This window comes from Drosophila novamexicana, unplaced genomic scaffold, assembly GCF_003285875.2.
Source record: "Drosophila novamexicana strain 15010-1031.04,08,12 unplaced genomic scaffold, DnovRS2.1 tig00000820-arrow-pilon, whole genome shotgun sequence".
Classification (NCBI taxonomy): domain Eukaryota; kingdom Metazoa; phylum Arthropoda; class Insecta; order Diptera; family Drosophilidae; genus Drosophila; species Drosophila novamexicana.
In genome coordinates this window covers 1,109,522-1,130,161 of record NW_020824828.1, presented here as the reverse complement: position 1 = coordinate 1,130,161, position 20,640 = coordinate 1,109,522, and the positions used below count along the sequence as shown (strand labels likewise).

At 37.7% G+C, this 20,640-nt stretch overlaps 1 protein-coding gene across 2 annotated transcripts in view; it reads right to left on the bottom strand.

The window, feature by feature from the left end:
* LOC115764364 (innexin shaking-B) overlaps positions 1-20,640 on the bottom strand; it is a 55,687-nt gene that overhangs the window by 7,626 nt on the left and 27,421 nt on the right. Inside the window, exons 3-4 of one of the 2 annotated variants that reach the window (XM_030707326.1) lie at positions 11,992-12,125; positions 11,440-11,629 (exon numbers count right to left, since the gene is read on the bottom strand). In XM_030707326.1, coding sequence (XP_030563186.1) covers positions 11,440-11,629; positions 11,992-12,125 — 324 coding nt within the window. Of the gene's footprint in view, positions 1-818; positions 1,326-11,439; positions 11,630-11,991; positions 12,126-20,640 lie in introns of those variants that run through there. The other variant, XM_030707327.1, reaches the window with a different exon arrangement.

The window sequence follows — 20,640 nt, the reverse complement described above, 5'->3', positions numbered from 1 at the left end:
TATTGAGACTCAAAAAACGTACGCACTCATTCAAATGTATATATAACAATAAGTATGTATGCAAGCATATCAGAATGTACAGCACACTTTACCGCTCCCTGAGTTTGGGGCACTGCGTGCTTTTATTACCTAATCCATCAAATTATTGAGCATAATTACTTGTAGACACAGGCGATGAACGAAATAAAGTCAATAACAAGGAGGTACGCAAGATCAAATATCCTTGTAAATAGGAGCTGATAATAATCAAGAAGATATAGATAGTTTAGGGGCTCGGTCAGATACGTTACACATTTTATGACAAAATTACAATTCCCTCAACAAGGATATAAGAAGCGTTCCATATCGATTCGTATACAGGTTTAGAGGATACAAAGCAGTCAAGTATTTTATACGTTCACACACTAGGGGTATTCCTTAAGTCTAAGGGTACCTAAAATATTTATCAATTTGAGGGTGCGAAGACAGCTTGCAGGGGGAATTATGATAACCTTTTATAATTGTTGACATTTGATTGAATGGGCTTTGGATATCCTTTTCTAGCATAATAAGGTTCGATATATTTAACGAATATTTCAATGAAATAAATATTCATTTGATAAACTATTCTATATAATAGACAAAAATTCAATCAAGAATTTATTATTAAATTGCTCTAAAATGATTAAAATTTTGAAATTGTTATTATTACGTGCAGCTCGCTTAAAAAGGCAAAGTTCAAGTATCGATTGGCTTAACAGTAAAAGAAAATTAGTGATGGTTAAAAACAATTAGGCAATAGGTTGTGTGTGTGGGGGGGTACCCTTCTCGTAACTCACCTGAAAAAATAGGCAAAAGCACACCCACTGATAGTATTTATAGTGCTTCTTATCGGCGGGATCGCCATCAGAATTGCCAATACCCGGGTAAGGCACCGAAACGCCTTGCTTTTTCAAAAATAAACTCTTTAGCGTATACGTCGACTGTATCCAACAATATGTGTTGAGCACATCCTCTGGAATATCTTTAGTGTGTACACAATCAATTGGATTACCCACATACTGGCGTGTGGTTATAATTAGCGAGAATGACATCAGAATCATCACAGTTATTGAGTAGTGCAGGCGGAATACTATCGAATCGGTTTTAACGTGACTGACCTTTACAAGGTTTTTCAATCCACGAAATATATCTAACATGGTTTGTTAAACAAAGCGGAGCGCGGAGTGTTTTACCAAAGCTCAATTGGTATATGGCTTAAACTGACGCTTTGCCTCCCTATATGTCCCTGTGTATGTCCCTGCGTGTGTGTGTGTGTGTGTATGTGTGTGTGGTTGTTTATGAATGTGTATGTGTGTGTGTGTGTGTGAGTGTGAGTGTGTCAACGGGATCGTCTATGATCGTATTCAGTGATCTGAATCTGACGCACTAGTCGAGTTCTTCGCTGTCCGAGGTGGGCCTATCGATAGATTAATCGGCCCATCGAAAGATGCTCGTAGAGCTATCGATTTCAGGATTAGAGTTCTTTCTTTTGCGCGGCCAGCCCATCATTGGCAGCGGAGCAGTAGGCCGAGTACGCAAATTGAGCATTTGTCGAATTGTTGAACTGATCACGCTGGAGCTGGTTCGGCCTTTGAAGCTCCTTGAGCTGGTTCCTCTGGCTGGATTGTTTGGGTAGACACTTTGTTCGTTATGCGTATTCCTTGCAATGAACTTGGCATTTTTCGCTTTGATCTTTTCTTGTGGTTTGTTTTTTATTTTCTTTTTTTTTCGATTTGTTTTCTTTTGAGATTCGCTTTGGCTATTGTTTTGGGAATCGCGATTGGAGGCTGGCTGGTTGAATCACTTCTGCCTGGTATTTACTATGGGAACGATGCGAAACGAAATCCAAATCGAAATAAATATCAATGCGAGGAGCGCGGCGGCAAGTATTTTATTTTTTAAAACGTGCGAAATTAGTTTAATATTTTCACAGTATTAAGTTTCTTGCAGTTTGTTTATTGAAAATCAATTGGAAACATTTCTACCCTCTATGGTTCAATGTAGAAATATTTATTTTAGCGGTAGTCTTAATGCTCGCCAGCCATTGAAATTTCGTAACGAAACAAAACAAATAAAAAACGCGCCGAGCATATAAATAAAATGTGGCATTAAATGGTCTTTCAGCTCAGTGCGTATAGGTTTAGGGTTGGGGATCGCATACATATTTGAACATTTATATACATATTGTATGAAAGACGAAGATATATATATATATATATATATACATATATATATATATTTATATACATAAATATAAACTGAACATCAACATATATATCTATGCATGTTCATAAATTTATGCTCACACAGCTGGGGCACAAAACTATCTACGAAATGAACAGTAAAATTCAAAATTGCAATGTTTATAAACAAATTGCCGAGTCGAGCCGAAGGAATAATAAAATACAGCCAAAAACTACGTCTACCAAATTGCGTATACGCACACGTGGCCCAATAAACCATGCAAAGTCAATGGTGAAGGCTTCACGATAATTAACGCGCCGTCAAGTGTAGAAGAGATGATCGATGTGGACTATGGACTCCATCAAGAATGAATATGTCCAAATATAGGTACGATGGAAAGGCAAAGGTGTAGTAGAAAGAGCTCGAGCTCAAGGCCCACGTTTTTGATTTTATTCAAGAGCTATTTTTTTTTGCTCTTTGTTATTGTTGTTGCTTGTGCTTAGTTTGAAATTTGTAGTTGTTTATAAAATGATGCGCTCTAAGCATCGGCCACTACTGCACTTGACATTTCAATAAATATTTTGGGACGAGAGCATTTGGAAAAATGCCAAGCACGCTCCATGATAATACCAAAGTAATTCCAAAATTTCCAAATCTCCGAGTTCGTTTGTTGTTGCTACGCATGCCTAATTAAGTTAAACGAGTCCCCAATTTTATACCCATTCCAATGCCCATGCCCAACTTGCATTTTCCCAAACAAAATAAGAATCGTTCTTGTTCCGCTTTTCAATTTTCACATTTTTACATTTCCACTCCCTTCGCTTGATTCGAAAACAGATAGGGAGACGGAGAGGAAGAGGAATAGGGAGACGGAGACGGAGAGGGAGAGAGAGAGAGGGCGAGGGCGAGGCGCTAACAATGCGCGTCTAATTTTAAATATACGCGTCTATAATTATGATTTTAAATTGTGCCGAAGTCAAAATATGAACAACAACAAGAAGAGCAACAGCCAAGCTATCAAATAAGAATAGAGATCGGCATCGTCTAATGACTAATTGGGTTTTCCTCGTCGCCTGACAAATGTGAGCAATGAGTAATGAGGAATCGCCAGAATCACGAGAAACAGAAGCAAAAAAAAAAAAAAAAAAAAACGAAAAGAAGAAGGAAACTGAGCAGAAAAACCAATTTCGGGTGCCTCGCCAATAATCGAGTATAGCACGAGTACCACATAAAATTTAATTGAAATCAACCGTATAGGATCATAAAATTTAACTGCATACATGGTCACTCTTTTCATCTGGTTCAGCTTGGATAACAATCAAAAATTGATAAAGCGTGGCAATAAATCGGAAAGTATTCGATTTTACAAAAGGGTCTTGTGTAGATCTGGCAAGAAAATCAAAAGAGTCGACCGACTGCGTTGTTTTATATTTGTATTTTTATTTGTCATGGGCTTCGCGATCTAAGCTGCAGTTGTCCCAAAAAATACAAAATAAATTGGTATATTTTTTAACATATTTTATGACGGGATTAAGCAGCCAAATATGAAGGCTTAATACGACTAGACAGCTTACGGTTGTGAAGCTTAAGTTCTTATGAAACTTATGGAAGAATATATATTTGAACGGGCTGATGTTGCAATGGAAAACGAATGGAAACGTGCTGGTATATCGATGTATTCTACAAACGAGTTATTTCCGGTATTGCCCGTCGCAAGTTTTTGCATTAAATTGAAGATGTTACTTTGCCATCCAACTTACGAACATAGGAAAAGTTTATTCTGCCCCTTGAAGCCCGTCTCAAATATCATTGTATATACAGCCTTAAATAAGTTCTTAATCGATCGCTTGAAAAACGCCAAGAGTACCCACGTCCGGTCTTTTAAGAGAAGGACCATCTAGGAGACGCCGTAAGCCCAAGCTGTTCTTGCTTTTAAAATGAAAGGAGGTATCGAAAAAGAGGAATATTCTTAATCTGTGTATACTATATGAGAGCCTACATTCCAAGTTGGTTGTATCGAGTTCTTATAATTTTGGAGCTATGATAACAAAAGCAAGTTTTCAAAACGATATTTATCGAACTGGGCGGAGATATTGGAAAAAATGATAAGCTTGAGGGGGGTATGATACACGCGAAAGTATATTTCACATTTCAAGGAATGGAGGGACGTGATTATATCCACTGAGCTATTTGTTTTTACCAAATATTTTTATGGGATCGGAAGTACTATCTCCTGCTTGCCATACACATCTATATGTGCACAAGGACAATTTACCCTTTGTATCTTTTATAAAGGGTCTAAAAAGTCAGAATATATCTGCGTCGATCTATAAGTTTAGCTGAGCAGATCTGTTATGTCAACCCAAACAACTTTGTCTTAAAGAAAAATGTCAGCAGACCGCAGAGAAAATATGCTGAAATATTTTGAGCTTCATGATAATTAACTAGAGTTCATTTACCAAAATATTGTAGCATTTTTAATCTGAATAGTAATTATTTATATAGATTTTTCCTGCACTTAATGGCCTTTGCTGCAGAGAGCTGTTGCCCATTCCACTCGATTCGATCCATAATTAACTCATCCCGTATTGTTTGTATCAGTTTATGAAAACTTCCCTCTGTAGGGCGCAAAACGCCACTCCCCACCAAATGTTGAGTTGAGTATTAAAACACTTTCAACGCTTTTACAAACAAGAGGCCACAACCTAATATATCATTCTAAACTAAGTGTGAATGAAATAAAACAACAACAACAATAACAGCAACAACAACTACAACAACGACGAGAACGCCGAAGTGGACGCTGGCGATGACGTGCACGTTAACGTTAGCGTTAACGTTAAAGTCGACATCACGCTATTTCAAATATAAAAATATTAAAATGAAAAGAAAAATTTCAAATTGTGTGCGTAAAAACTGTTCGACAATCACAGAGATCTGCCAAAAGCGAATATGCTTAGCGAATGAATGTATGCTTGGGATGGGAGGGGCGTGCAAAGGCGTAAACCGTGGGTGATTGAACACTGAGCAATGAAGTGCCCCTATTCCTCTCGTCTGTCCACCACGCGCCAAAAAAAAAACATCGAAAAATATATTTAAAAAAAATGGCAAAAAAAAAAACAAGTAAGAGCGCTGCAGTCGAGTGCAGCTGACTGCCTAATACTCTGTTTTCACAGCGCACCAAGAGCTGGAACGAGTTGCTAAAAGTCTTCTTGATTATTGTGTAATTATCGCTAAGACTGAAACACTGCGACTTGAGGAAGTATAGATATCATCTGTGAAAGATATTCCAAGTGGGAAAGATATTCATATACCTAGAGGATGTGTGTTTACATCTCACGTAGACGTGTACACGGTGATCTGCCAAGTTTCGAATTCTCTCGGCTCGAAATATGACGTGGGCTCATACGGCCACAGAGCCAATATACCCTTCTGTCAATTTGTGAATAGAGCATAACAAAAGCCATGTGAATATTTTGGACTTGTGGGTTGTGAATGCGAAACTGTTGCCACTAACACTACCTCGCACCATAAACACATGGCCGGGTCCATTTGGCCAGTTCGTTTATTTACTTTGTAGAGTTAATTATGATAGAGCGGTGGCCAGAGCGGTCGCAATTTCCAAATGACTTGGCCAGTATGCTGCAAGTGAATACGGACACGAAAACAGGCTAGGCTGTGAGCACATTGTTCAGACCAAACTTTGCGTTACTTTGTGAAAATATCAAAACAGATCGTCAATAGAAACAAAAAACAAAAGTAATAAATGATACAAAAAAAAAAAAAAACGTCAATAACTATATATTATTATATTCATACGATCGCATTCGTCGCTCGCGTCGCGGGCGCGGGCACAAGGCCTGCGAACGGCTGCATCACGTGTGGAAGGACTCTTCACATTTTTCGATAGCACGGCCAAAGACACCGACAAAAACTGGCAAACACACCGAGCAACGTTTTAAGCCCGAGCACATCAAACGAGAACGCACAAAAATGATTAAAATAATGATAAAAAAAAACAACACCAATTTAATTAGACAAAAAAAAAATAAGCAGGAATATTGCGGTTGCGTCTGGCAGGGCTCGTCTTCGTTTGCCGCCGTTCCGATACTCGACTTTCGATACACGTTACGATACTCGATTCTCGATTCCCGATACTCGGCGTGGTTTTTCGCTGTTGTCCGTTGGCTGTTGGCTGTTGGATGTTAGCTGTTTGTTGTTGGCTGTTGGCCGATGGTTCGAGATCACAGCTGAAAAAACGCGCGCGCGCTCGCCTCGCCAACCCAAAAGACACTGCGGAAATGGCCGCAACTTTGGCCGGGCCAGGTCTCTGTTGGCCAAACTCTCTCCGACAGATCTATGTTCAGATTTCCTCTGCGTGCTGCCAGCTCTCCCTCTAGCTGTCTTTCTCTTTACTTCTCTCTAGCTCTCTCTCTATCTCTATCATTTTAATTCACTGTCTCTTGTTGCTGCCTCTCTCTCTTTCTCTTTACCTCTCGCTCACTCTCCCTCTCTGTTTCGCCCTCCGTTCGGCCATCTCGTTCGCGAGCCACGCACACTTCCGGCTTGTTGATGTCTCTGTCTCGGTATGTTTTTGTGTGTTGCATTTGCTGGTCTGCTGTTTGCTGTATGTGTGTTTGTGTGTGTGTGTGTGAGTGTTGGGACTGTGTGTGTTTTTGTTGTATGAGTGAGTAAATGTTGGCCGCTGTAAACAACAATGAACTGACGACGACGTTCGATACGCCCGACGCTCATCATTGTTGCAACAATCTGTGGCCAACAGCTCGCACACAAACGAACACACATATACACTGGCCAGTTTCACAATTTCACAGTTTCAGCCCTAGTTCCAGTTCCATTGCAATTGGCAGGCCGCTTCAAGAAATACACTTTACGGTTCCCATGGTTTCATGCCAATTGGCATGAATATGAGTGTTAAATTTGACAGCCAAATAACGCTGATTATTTTAAATGGGATATTAAATACATTTTATGATTTTAATCAGACAAGACGGCAAACCGATTTGGAACCGAACCAGTTCCAAATTTTATAGTCAGCAAGAACCGAACCTTAAAACAGATAAACAGCAAAACTTTTAAATGATATTTTCCATGGAAAATTCACTAATTTCAATAAATAAAGAAATATATGTAAGGCAAGACTTTTGTGTGAACCGAACTAAACATTAGAAACATTTATGAGGTTCGCAGCAGGAAACTATAAATTTTTTATACAATGCATTTTTCTTAAGCAGGTGATCCCTGCCAATTACCTGAGCATGTGATCTTTAATCAAAATCAAATACCAACCCTATAAGATGTAACTTTTTTGGCAGAGGGTTCATTATTTTCGACCCACAGTGCGCGGTACCAAACTATTTACATTATGCTTATATGTATTTCGCGCACTCACGAGACGTCCGCATCTATCAACAGCATCCCATACACAGATATCCTAAAGGACAAAAGCCCAGCAGCAGCAGTGGCAAAAGTGAAATGAATGCAAATAGAAAAAAGGAGTCGAATGGACTCGAGTCTTGAATTGAGTCAAGTCGGGCTGATTCTGGAGTGAGTGCAGTGGAGTACGTGACGCAAAATGTCCTTTGCATTGTTGTCCAGCTGTTTGTCTAGCCGTCTCCTTGTTGCTTGTGCGATTTCCGCTCATTATTGCTGCAATCAGCCAGACAAAGGCTACAACACACACATCGGACTCGGACATAGAGCGCAGGCTATGGGCCTGGAATTTATGCGTGTTTTGATTTTTGCGCACAGACACCATGTGGAGCATACCAATAAGGGCCTCTTTGCCGGCCAAGTGGAGCCTGAGTGTTGGATTTATGAAAATAAAAATTGTCTGACATCCATTGGCGATTTGATTATGCTGTCATTTGTCGCAGCGTAAAATAACGCCATGTTGGACAGCTGCCGCATCAATGGTAAATGGTAAATGGTAAAGGGTGTCTAATATGTGGGCTGGCCATAAGGCCGGGTGTGCTACATATAGTTGAAACAGGATTGCCGGCTGCCCATTAAAATTCAATTGGTTTGGTTCTACGTGAGCTGGCTGCTTGAGACAAAAACAAATATTTATGCATAATACGGCCATTAAAACAAAAGTTCTTCATGGCCACTCTCAGTCTCAGCGTCAGCCTGAGTTCCAGACTCTAAGTGCAGTCGAAGGCGGCGCGACGTCTATGCCAGATAAGCCTCGCCTCATTAATGCACAAAACATTAGCAAAATTCGAGTGTGTAAAATGCATAACACTTTGTTATCTGGGCCCAGCGCCAAGTTTTGCATTATATTCAATGCCCGAGGGAGTGGAGATACCAGTCGCGATGATTCTAATTGTCAGCCCGGAGATACGCTTGCTCAAATACTCAGAAACTGCCAATGACAGTCGGCACAAGGTTAAGAAAATCGGGTTCAATAAAAAAACATATTAACAAACTAAATCAGTCGAACCAACTGAGAAAAAACGTTAAGGCTGAGATCAAAACAAAGGAGTTTTAAAAAGTGCACAACTGAAACAATAAGTCTCATCTCATATCCCAGCTCAATGTTGTCTTCAATTTTTAATTCCGGCTTAAAATAGAAAACGCTAGGGAATATAAGGACCTTGAAGTCTGCTATGACTAATTCCTAAACCGAACCAGTTCAAATCAAGACATTTAATGTTTTATTAACCAAGAATCAAAGACTAGCTAGATATATATAAAACAGCAGAATCGAAACCTGATAATAACCATACATAACTGATGTCATCTAAAACAGTGTTTTATGCGGATAATTGAGAATAACTAATCTTGCTAAATAAAAAGATATGTAGAAATTGGTTCGATGGAAATTGGTTAAAAGTCTGACAAGCCAGGGTGCGCATATAAATGGGGATAATCAGAATACGAAGCGAACCCTTGAACATTATTGCCTGGGCTTCAACACAGATAGAAATTCTTCATTATTTCAGCTGGCCGAACTCTTGATTGGGGAGGGGATTCCCTTAAGATGTAACTGTTTTGTAATGGTATTTTAAGCTTTATGATCGACACCAAATTTTCTGGTTTGTGATTGGATAATAACCGATTGGGATGGTTTAATAAACTACGGAAGAGATGTCAAACGGTTGCCTCGTTCGCTGTTGCGATCAAGAAGAAATATGATTTGTTAAATAGGACATTATAATTTAACGACATGCTTCTGGGTATTCCCGTGAGAGATGTCTTGGATAAGGCATCAAGAATTTTGGCCACCCACAAACGACTCGTAAATAAAATGATTTTCTTTTTTCGTTTTGTTTTATTTTTATTGGCGCCTCCGCGCTCCGCTAGCGTCTCCAGCGATGCGCTCAGGCTGCTTAAATAAATTAATACAGATATCAGGCAGATCGTGCATCAAATTACATCAAATTAACGCTGCTCCCAGAATATGCAGCCAGAGCAATTAACTAAGCCGCTGCAGCGGATGTCTTTCCAGTGGCAACAGCCAGCCGCCGCCCCCTCTGGAGGCTGTATGTGCGCTCCATCGGTAAAGTTTAAACGGGGTCAAGCGGTTGCATTCCCCGTTCGGTTCTTTTTTCTCTCTTTTTGTTTTTTACCGAAAATAGCACAGACACACAAATATAATAATACGAGCCAGGAGACAGGCGTGCGGAGACGTGGGAGGAGGCGAGCGAGAAATAGAATTGATAAGTTTGTGGCGGGTGCTCCAAAAATAGTTGCGCAGTCGACGCTTCATTTCATCCGGCTGCCACGGAATTACACTAAAAAGGGGGCGGGCTGCGATTGGAGTTCACTTATGTGGTTGGGGCTGCCGATGGGGCTGCGGCTGCAACTGGGACTGGGACTGGAACACCGACTGCTGGCATAGACGCAGCGAGTAATTGCATAGTCGACATCAACGTCTATGCCGCATTATTCCAACATATTAAAACAAAAGGCGACTCAACGGTTCCACCGGCCGTGGACAGCGTGTAGCTGTCCCAGGCGATTGATGATATCCATGCGTCTGGACAGACCTGTGCCTACACCATTGCACACCCGGTGCCCCCCCCCCCCCCCCTCGCTGCTCTCCTTACCCCTTGCTTGCTTAAACAACTCCAGACAGACGCATGCATTGCAGGCGAGCAGATGGTCCGACAGCCCAGTAAAATGTTCGCCAGACGATGCATCAGCTGTGCGTCAAAAATTGTTTGGTTATGCCGGGTTAGGGCAGGTCAGGGAATATCCTTCGTTCAATCGAGAGCAGATAGGACAGTAAACGATACTAATTTGTCTTATAGATACTTTGAGATAAATGAAAATAGAAAACACGGCCTTATACACCGGATCGAATGAATATGAAACTAATTTTGGAGCTACGTTAAATATTTGGTTTTTCAAGGCTGGTATTGTTTATCTTCACATTATTCAACAAAAAGAGCTGTTTAGACATTTCATCATTCACTGGCGTGTTGCTAGCCTTTAAATAAGAATCCAAAGACTCGGAGCTTGCGAAACGCCTATCTGTTCTGGACCTCAGGTAGGAGAGATACCTATTGGCCATCATGGATGAAGACTTCTTCAGAGCAACGTCCGCCTAAGTCATGGCGGAGTCCATGCCGTCCTTAACCAGAAACCTTGGGTATTCTGAGGCAAGGTGTCTGTATTGAGGACGAAAAACTATAGCCATTTTAAGCTCACACCAGCAATATAATTCGTAATATATTATATTTTTGACCCCAATGTTTCAGCTATAGCGACAACCGCCGGATGCTAACTTACAATAAAGAACAAATATTGAGAGTTCACAACAATCACGTTTTGCCCAATCATAAATATACTTTAACTGAACTTTCTATTTAAATTGGTAAGTATTTATCTCTAATTCTGAAAAACATTTTTCAAGTGTATATCGATGCAGCATTGATATTATCTCCAGCATAATCATAAACATATTTTAAATTTTGAAAACAAGTCTAAACTTTACAGCTTTAAGCTCTAAAGCTATTCAAAGTTTTCCTTACTAAGGACACCCATATCAACTAAAGCTAACAAGCTTTTAGCGTGGTTTTGGTCCAAAGCTCACAAAATGCTTTTTACTTGCTGTGTTTGAGCTTTATTCATACACAATATACGAATCGTGTCAACACTTAGACAGCTTTCAAAAGCTCAAAATGCTTAACTAAAAAGAGCTTTTGTATTTAACGGATTAAAGAAAATTACAGTACTTAAAATGGTATGTTGTTTTCAAGAACTCACCTGAAAAAATAGTGTAAACGCTACCCATTGATAATATTTTGTGTGCTTTATTGTAAGAGGGCCACGCCCCTGTGAATTGTGAATTCCAGGAAAAGGCACCTCGGAACCTTGCTTTTTCATGAACGCATCCACAACTGTATACGTTGAGTGTATCCAACAATATGTGTTGAGAACATCTTCGGGAATGTCTCTGTGGAAAAACAATAATCGTACAGTTAAATAACGAATACCAAGTTGATTTCACCCGGCCGTGTCCGAGCTTGTGGTAATTTAATTATATTCGTACTGTCTTGAGACCACTTCTCAAATTGTATTTCACAAATGTATTATAAATAGTAAATAAAGCCAGTCTAAAAGAAAAATTCACAAATATCATTTCAAATAAGCTTAAAGCCCATCGGAAGGTGAGCAAAAAAGTTTCATGCAACCGCTTTCCACCCATTTCCCATAGTTCCGAATAGAATCTAAGTGAATCAGCAATCAGTCAGTCAGTCAGTCGGTGGGGTCAAATAGTTATATATATTGATTGGAAGATTATATAATCCCACTTACCTTGTGTGTACACAGTCTATGGGGTTTCCTACGTACTGCCGCGTTGTCACAGCAATCGAGAATGTGATCAGTAAAATAACCGTTGCGTTTGTGTGCAGGCGAAAAACAGGTGAATCGATTTTGACATGAGACACCTGTTTTCGTGTATATCGAGAATCCGAAGAAATTGTGTGTGTGGAAGTTGTTGTTGGTGTTGGTTGATTTGTTTTTGGGCGTATGCGAAGAGAGAGAACATTATTATTAAGCGAATTGGCAACGGGGGGTTAAAGGGGGATATAAATCGAAAAGTTTTAATGCAAAACTGTAATACAAATTTTCTAGGAATATCTGTTTCATAATTAGGTTGTATTTCTTTTGAATTGTGCTTTTTAATTAATATAAGTAGTATATGTACATTAACTTATATGGCAGGATTACTGTTTCTTTTTTCTTCATCTTCTCTTTTTCTTTTTAACAAAAACTTGATTTCTTTGACGTTTCGCCTTACAATTAGTGTAACTGACTTACAACTTAACAAACAGAGAGAAAGTCTTCTGCCATACGTACAGGTTTTCATATATAGAAGGTACTTTACTTTGCTGATCTCAGCTGGCTCACATTGGGGCCCGATTCGGGGGTATAACCGCGACCACTCTGAACATCCGCTGGCCAAATGCGATCGATGGCAACATATATATATATATATATATATATATATATATATATATATATATATATATATATATATATCGTAAGTTTATCGCAGCTTTCTTGGATGAGGTTCAATTTGATCGCAATTAGGTACCCGGGGGTATTAATTAATTGATATGAAATAAATACAATTTGCAGTTTCGAGTTGTCGAATTTAATACGGATTGGAAATTTGAATTATCATGTAAGTATAGTAAGGTGTCACAGCAATTTGGTAATTTTAGGCTTGACTTTTCTTTATACTTTATATAAAACAAAGAAAACAAAAGGAACGATAAATAAATTTTGGTGTGAAGTGTAATACGAATTGCGAAGTATGCTGACTAGCAATTAAATAGAATTGCTGGGAATGCAAATTTATGTTGAGGTTTTGACGTAAATCATAAGGCGGCCACTGAAGTGAGCGAGAGAGCGAGAGAGCGAGAGAGAGAGAGAGAAAGGACGGGAGAATGAGTTAGAAAGAGTGAAAGAGAGAGATTGAATGAGCAGAGATGATAGTCGATTAACGATTTACGATTAACGATTAACGCACTTCAGTTGGGCCGCCATTTAATGGGCTGAATGCCAATTGGGCTTTACGTGATTTGTTCGACTAATTTTAAATTGGATTTGCTTAAATTTCAAATTGGATTTGAATTTGTATTTGAATTTAGTTGTTCGTAACGATGACCACTCAATCGATATTTTATAAAATGGATTCACTCGTCACTTTCGGCTGACTATGAGAAGTTTAATAAAATCACAACAAAATAATCAGAAAGCATAAGAGAAACTCTAAATGTTAATAATAAATAGTCTCGTGAAACGGTCTGGTAAAACCCATGAAATTTCGATAATGGCTTATCAATGTCTGCAAAACGAATGCACAGATTTGTGGTGGTGGTTTTTAGTTTTGTAGTAGTTTTGTTAGTTGCTGGTTGTTGGTGAATAAGTAAAATGTGATCATCAGAGTGGTACAAAACAAATCTGGCGCTTTGCTATTTTGTAGTAGCGGTAGTAGGTGAACTGTGAGCTGAGCGGTGAGCTGGGGTGAATTTATGTATTCAACTTGCTTGAAAAGTGATCAACGTCTAAACCAGTGATTGGTAAACGGTGATCTGTGAACGGTGAGCGAATAGTTGCGATTATGACTGTGATCGTAATCGTGGTAAGTTGGCTTGTGAGCGTGGTGAGTGGTGGGTTGTAGGCGAACTGTGGTGGTTGTGGTGGTTGTGGTGGCTTAGTGGTGGTGGTTGGTGGAATAGTGAGCAATAAAAATGTGTGCGACAGCTGTGAAAGCTGTGCATGTAATTGTGAGAAAATTGCGAGACGTAGAGAGGAGAGATAGAAAGAGAGAGAGAGAGAGTGATCGTGAAAGTGTTGTACACAAAAATTAAAACATTTCAAAACAAAGAAAAGTAAAAAGATATACATATTATAGTTATTATAAAAGTTGTATAAGATTGTAGATGGTGTGAACAACTAGATGTATTTGAATTGAATGGAGAAAATTGTACGAACAAATTTTAAGTAAGGTGTAAACTTGGTACGTTAATTCTAAATATTCAACACAGTACAAGTAAGAGTAAGACAAACAGACATATACATATATTTGTAGATATATATAGAGGTATACGGTAATACGTAGCTGCCCGAATCGACTGGTACCGCAGTCAGTTCGTTGGTGGGGTCTTAGCTTTAATTAAATATGTTTTTATTTGGCCTGCTGGCCAGTGTATTACATACAGATCCTAGATATGGGCATATCTAGTCTTTGATATGATGTGTCACATGCACTGGCCCGCATAGCTCACACTATATCATACTTTAGGCTAAATCCCATCATCGAGCATAGGTATTATATGTGAAATTGTTAAAATAATACTAAGCATTTGAGTTTAGTTTTCAAGCATTGTCGCAGTATCTTCTGAAATTAGCAGTCACAACTGAGTTTGGTTACGGGTTTTAATTTAATTTCATTATTATTTGGTTAATTTTTGTGGAGGTTTGGACAATTTTCGAACGTAAACAAATAGCCACTATAAATATTTACAAAGTTGGGATTGATTTCTTTTGTTTAGTTGTAAATACTGTGGTTAGCTTCTTCTTGTATAGTTGTATCGATCATGGTATCGGTATTGGTATCTGTATTTGTGTGTCGGATCGGTATTGTGCTGTCGGCCTTGGTTGGAGTTTGGTTTGGTTTGGTTTTGGATAGCTTGACTTGAGTGTTACTAGATGGTTGGTTTTAGCATATTTTTTTTTTTTATGGGAAATAAGTTTTTATATAAATATACATATATATGTCTAACAATATATATATATTTACGTTTTTTTGTTTTTTTTTTTTTTTTTTGGTGATTTTAATAGATAGTAAATGATTGACAGATACACATACACTAGTTAAATACAGAGAGTGGCGTAAAATTATTTTTTATAGTTGCTTTATATTAGCTCGATCAGTTAGCGGTATTTTTGGTAATTGGTAATTGGATTAATTTAGCTTTTGACTTTGGCTGTGGTTTAGCTTGGGTGAGAGTCAGTGATTGCGTGATTGATAGATAAATTTACTGTGGCAGTTTGGTGATTGAGTGAGTGAATGCGATTGAGATAGATAGAGAGAGAGAGAGAGGGAGTGTGTATGTTTGTATAAAACTTGCCGTTTAGTTGAATCAAGTTTTTGGTTTTATTTTTTTTTTTAATATTGTATATAAATTTAGTTGTGATTTGATTTGATTTCATTTTTCTTTGCTGTTAGTTACGGCATTTTTCCTTCTTCTTTGTTTATTGCTCTGGTGAGTAAAAAGTGTTCAAGAGTAGTTGAAATACAAAAACATAATTGACTTGTTGCTGTTGTTACTTGTAATTCTTGTTGTGATCTAAACGAGTACGTTGTGAGCGTCGCATCCGCTTGCTGAATACGAACGAGTGTTTGACAAATACTGAATGCCGAGCGTGTGTTAGTACCCTGGCCATTCCTCAGTGAAAGTGAGAGTTCGGTGATAGAGTGAGAGAGAGATATATATTTAGAGAGAAAGTGGCGAGTGAGTGGTGAGTGAGTGAGCGAGTAAGTATAGTAGTAGGTGATCAAGATCAGCTAACGAGTGAGCGCACGCAGCGATTGTGAAGTTCGTGAAAGTGTGTTGAAATTGGTGGAGAGCGTGGATAGTAGCGAGTGGTGGCGGTGGTTGTGGTGGAGGGGGTGAGTTGTGGAATATGAGTGAAATTGAAAGCACTAAATAAGTAAGTTCCTTGGATTGAGCTGCTTGTGGCTTATGAATGCGACTGATCAAGTGTTGAGTAATTGCCTTTGAACTATAGCTGTGTGCGGCGTGGTGTTTCAACATCTTCAAGTGTTATTCTACTTTTAGATTTAACATAACTCGCTTGCTGGTCACTGGTGTTGGTGTCCAGGAATTTGCATAGTTAACTTTTTGCTATTGCTGTTTTGTTGTTGTTTAATTGTGTTTTCTTTGTTTGTTGTTGTTTTCGCATTAAATTAGGTGATTCGGTTTTGATTGTTTGTTGATTGGTTTGTGTAAAGTGATTTTGGTGGAGAGCCAGTTTATATTTCGTCACAATTTTTTCAACAATTTATGTTTTTTTCTTAATTTTTCTTTTTTTGCGGGTGAGGGTTATGTTCTAATTTGATTTTATTTTAAACTTTGTTAAAATATTTTAGTATTAGCTTATGTGAAACGTTTATATTGTTTTGGTTTCAGTTTTTTTATGTCTTTGTAAGCACATTCGAGGGCGAGAGCGAACAAGAGCGATGAGTTTGAAAGTGTTTTCGAAAAAAGGCTTTAAGAACAAACATAACACAGACATAAACAATAGACAATCAACAAAACATAAGTAAAAAAAAATTGGCTACATAGCACAACAAAATGAAACGGGCAAAGCAACGCAAGGCCAACCCGAACTAACGTAAATATAGCGAAGTGAATTCTGTTTCACAGATTCCCAGGTCCGAATTCCCATACCCATTTACCCCCACCATACTGTGCATATGTGTGTATGTGTGTGTGTGTGTGTGAGTGACTGTGTCTGTGTATGTAATAAGCATCCTGTGAGCCTGGACTGAGTGACTTACGCTTACGAACTGATTAACAAAATGGCATTTCCCCGACTGACTGCAATGGCTGTACGACTGAATGACTTCTGCCCAGTAACCATAACAATGTATTTTATGCCCGCAATCCAGTAAAAGTCGGAATTTGCTGCCGTTTCTGTCGGGACAGCGAGGCAATAACTGGGTGGCTAACCGAGAGCTTTGGTGCTCGTTTTTGCTATTAGAACAACATTGGCAATACATTGGGGCAATAAAAATAAGTTTTGTAACAATACAGCTCGCCAGCTTAGCCATTGCGCTCTGCGTTCGAGTGTCTTTTGAGTGCCTTAAGCATCTCACACATGATGTTGTTGCCGCCGTCGCTGCTGTTGTTGCTATTGTTATGACTTCTGGGTCTGGTACACTGCCTGCCACTTATGCCTCATTAGGATGCGTCTAAGGACTCTTACAGTAATTCAATCATAAATTAAAGTCAAGCTCCAAGTGACAAGTAGCGAGTTAAGAGTAACACGTTACGAGCAACGAGCAACGAGTAGCGAGTAACGAGTATTAAGTAATGAGCGACTAGCCTTTGCAATAAAAACCCACCAGCAACAACAATAAATGGCTTACTGGTCAAAGTTCTTTAAATCTCATGCTCATGTGACGGCTATAGGTTTAATGAGTAACGAGAAACAAGTACTGAGTAACGAGAAACGAGTACTGAGTAACGAGTAGCCAGTGTTTGCGATAAAAAGCAAGCAGCAATTACAATAATATGGCTTACTGGTCATAGTTTCTTTAACGTCAACTCTAAATTGACAAATTAACGAGCAGCGGCACTGGCCACTGCTTGCAATAAAAGCAAGCAGAAAAAACCACAAATGGTTAACTGATCATAGCTTGCTTTTGAACCTCGTCGACTTTAATTTAAACGAGTAACGAGTGGCGAGTGCTTTTCGTAAGATACAATCAGTTCAGCAACAAAATTGCTTGCGCGAGTGCGTGTGTCTATGTATGTGTGCGTGTGTGTTTGTGTGTATTTTATATTTAAATAGAGACTGAGAATTTCGAGCAACAAACTTGGATGAGCAGTAGTAAGTAGTAGGGCGCAAGCACTTGCTTTTTTCTTATTTATAACGATTTGTTATTCGAGTATTTATGCAAACAATTTACAATTATTTATAGTTTCATACATATATGTATATTTATAAAGTACTATTGTACATGTCTCTAGTTCAACTTTTAACTAGTTTTTGCAATAATAATACTTGCGTTTATTTATCCTTGATCGAATGTGCTTGTGTTAGCAAAAATGATTGGAAGCATACGATAAATAGGTTTCCAATATATGAGTAAAATATGTATGTTAATTAAATATAACCTTTCTGTATACACAACAATCAAATTGATGCCTAAGTACGCAGCCAGGACTTGAAATATTTATATTGGCTCCCCAAAGTATGCAAGGTTCCCAGACTTGGGAGATATAAATACAAATAAGAAACACATGCGTTATTTAAAATTCCAAAGTGCACAAAAAATGAAGAAAAACTCAAAAAATATGTATAAAAAAAGCCCATAATTACTTGTCTTTTAAAAGCAAAGAAATCAAAAACAGTATATATGACAAATATATTTGGCAAAGGGTACTACATTTATGATGATGAAGCTCGACAAGATATACGTGATGCATATTAATAATATTCATGCAGCTTATCTCCGTGTCTCGAGTGTGTTTGTGTTCACATTTGATGACATTTAATAAGCAGTATAACTATATATGTATATATATATATACAGTGTAAGGTGCATTTATTTGTGTACTGAGACAAATGGCTTAGTAGCTACAAATACGTAAGCAGGTCATGCTCCTTAGACTCCTCGCAAAAAGCCAAACAAAAGCAAGGACACTTCCATTTCGGAGCGGATTATGAAAATTGGCCAGCTGCAGGGGATTAGAAATTGAAATGAAAAACGCTGCACAAATACGATGCAATTACAGAGCAAAGAGAACTGCTCTCTCTATAGTTTTAATGTGATTAGTTAAAGATAAATATGTATATATACAGTATATGAGGATAAAAATATGAGACACAAGTTACAAATTACAAGTTACAGCTATGTTTGTGTGTGTGCGTCGTGTGACTCAAAGATAAAGGGGTTGCCCGTTGCAAGTATTTTGTGGCGAGGGTGTGTCAGTGTGTACATATAATACATTTATTGTTAGTATTAAGTATATAGAATAGGAGCTGTTAAGCATAGTATAAGTATATGTATAAGTAGTATATATAGTATAGTATATAGGTATGTAATTGGTATTGGTATTGGTTAAAGTGTTAGTTTATGTATTTTGCATTTTTGGTTGTATACTTCAATTTTCTTTTTTTTTGGCATACATTTAATTTTGTTCAACACTGTGATATTTTCTCATTTTTGGACTTATCGAAATTTCAAAATAATAAAATCAAATGAAAAACAATACACATCTCAAAACATCTAAATGACTTAAACTCCTCAAGTAGTTTTGAGCTGAGCTTAATAACTGCTGATTCTACAATATATTACGATATGAGGATTGGGGATATTAATTGCTCGATTGCCAACATATATGCTGCCTGTCCGTTTGCTTTGGTAATTGAGTTATTATTTTTTTTATATTTGTTTTGCTTTCTTTTTTTTTCTTTTTGTTTAGTTAACCAAATTTAATACAAAAATCTTATATACACACATACACACATACACTCACACACACTTAAACACACACACACACAAAAACATTGAAATTAGCATTGTGAGTAAAAGAGAGTTTGGGTGGGGGCAAGGAATCTTGTGGATGGTTGCCTGTTGGTTGATTGATTGGTTGGTTGGTTGGTTGGTTGGTTAGTTCATTGATGTTTGTATCGATTTGGGTTGGTTGCTTGGTTCTTCTTGGCTGGTTTTCAAAAAACAAAGCGTTTCCATTGCAAAAATGCCAGCCGCAAAATACCGCAGTTGCATACTTTTAAGCGTGGCGCCGTTTGAAATGTTCTGTTTTATGGTTGAGTATATCTTAAATATGTTATTATTTTTTATTATTATTTTATATATATATATGTATTTACTATATATATATATGTATATAATTCTTGGGTTCAGCTTTAGTTTGGCATTTCTTTTGATAAAAATTCTTCACATATTCTTTTTGGTTTTTGCTTTCGATCAAAATTGCACATTTTCAACAACATCAACAACGACAACTACTTTTTGGTATTATGAATAATAATAATTATTGTAATTGTTAAATGTTTATTTAGATATATATATTTATATATATATGTATATATATATATATATATATATATACTATATATATACACACAAATATATATGTAGATAAACATATTGGATTAAATGTATAACATACGTATGCATATATTTAGATATGTATGTATATGCATATATTGAGTAACAAGTACAAGTACGAGTATACATATATAAATAGGAGTATTTGCGTAGCATATTATATATACTTATGATAGTGATTGCTTTTCTGCACACGCACAGCCATCGATAGCTATCGACAGTTATCGATACGTTGCTCCACTAATCATGGAACATGTTCGATGTTCGATGATAAGTGGTTAAGCATAGAGCATTGAGCATTATTGAATATCAAAATAAAACAAGTAGATTTATTTGTTAGTTAGTTAATCGTAAATCAGCATCAAATCACAAGTCAACCAATGAGAACTCAAAAGATTTACACAATAAGTACTTTAATAATACAATGCACAATATTTCGTTACAGTTTACAATAAATGTATTTGAAATAGCTAGTTAGATACGGTTAGTTGGTGTTTAGTATTCTGTGTATGTTTATACGAGGCAATGTTCCTTGTTATGTTAATGTTCATGTTTATGTTCATGTTCTTGTTTATGTTCATGTT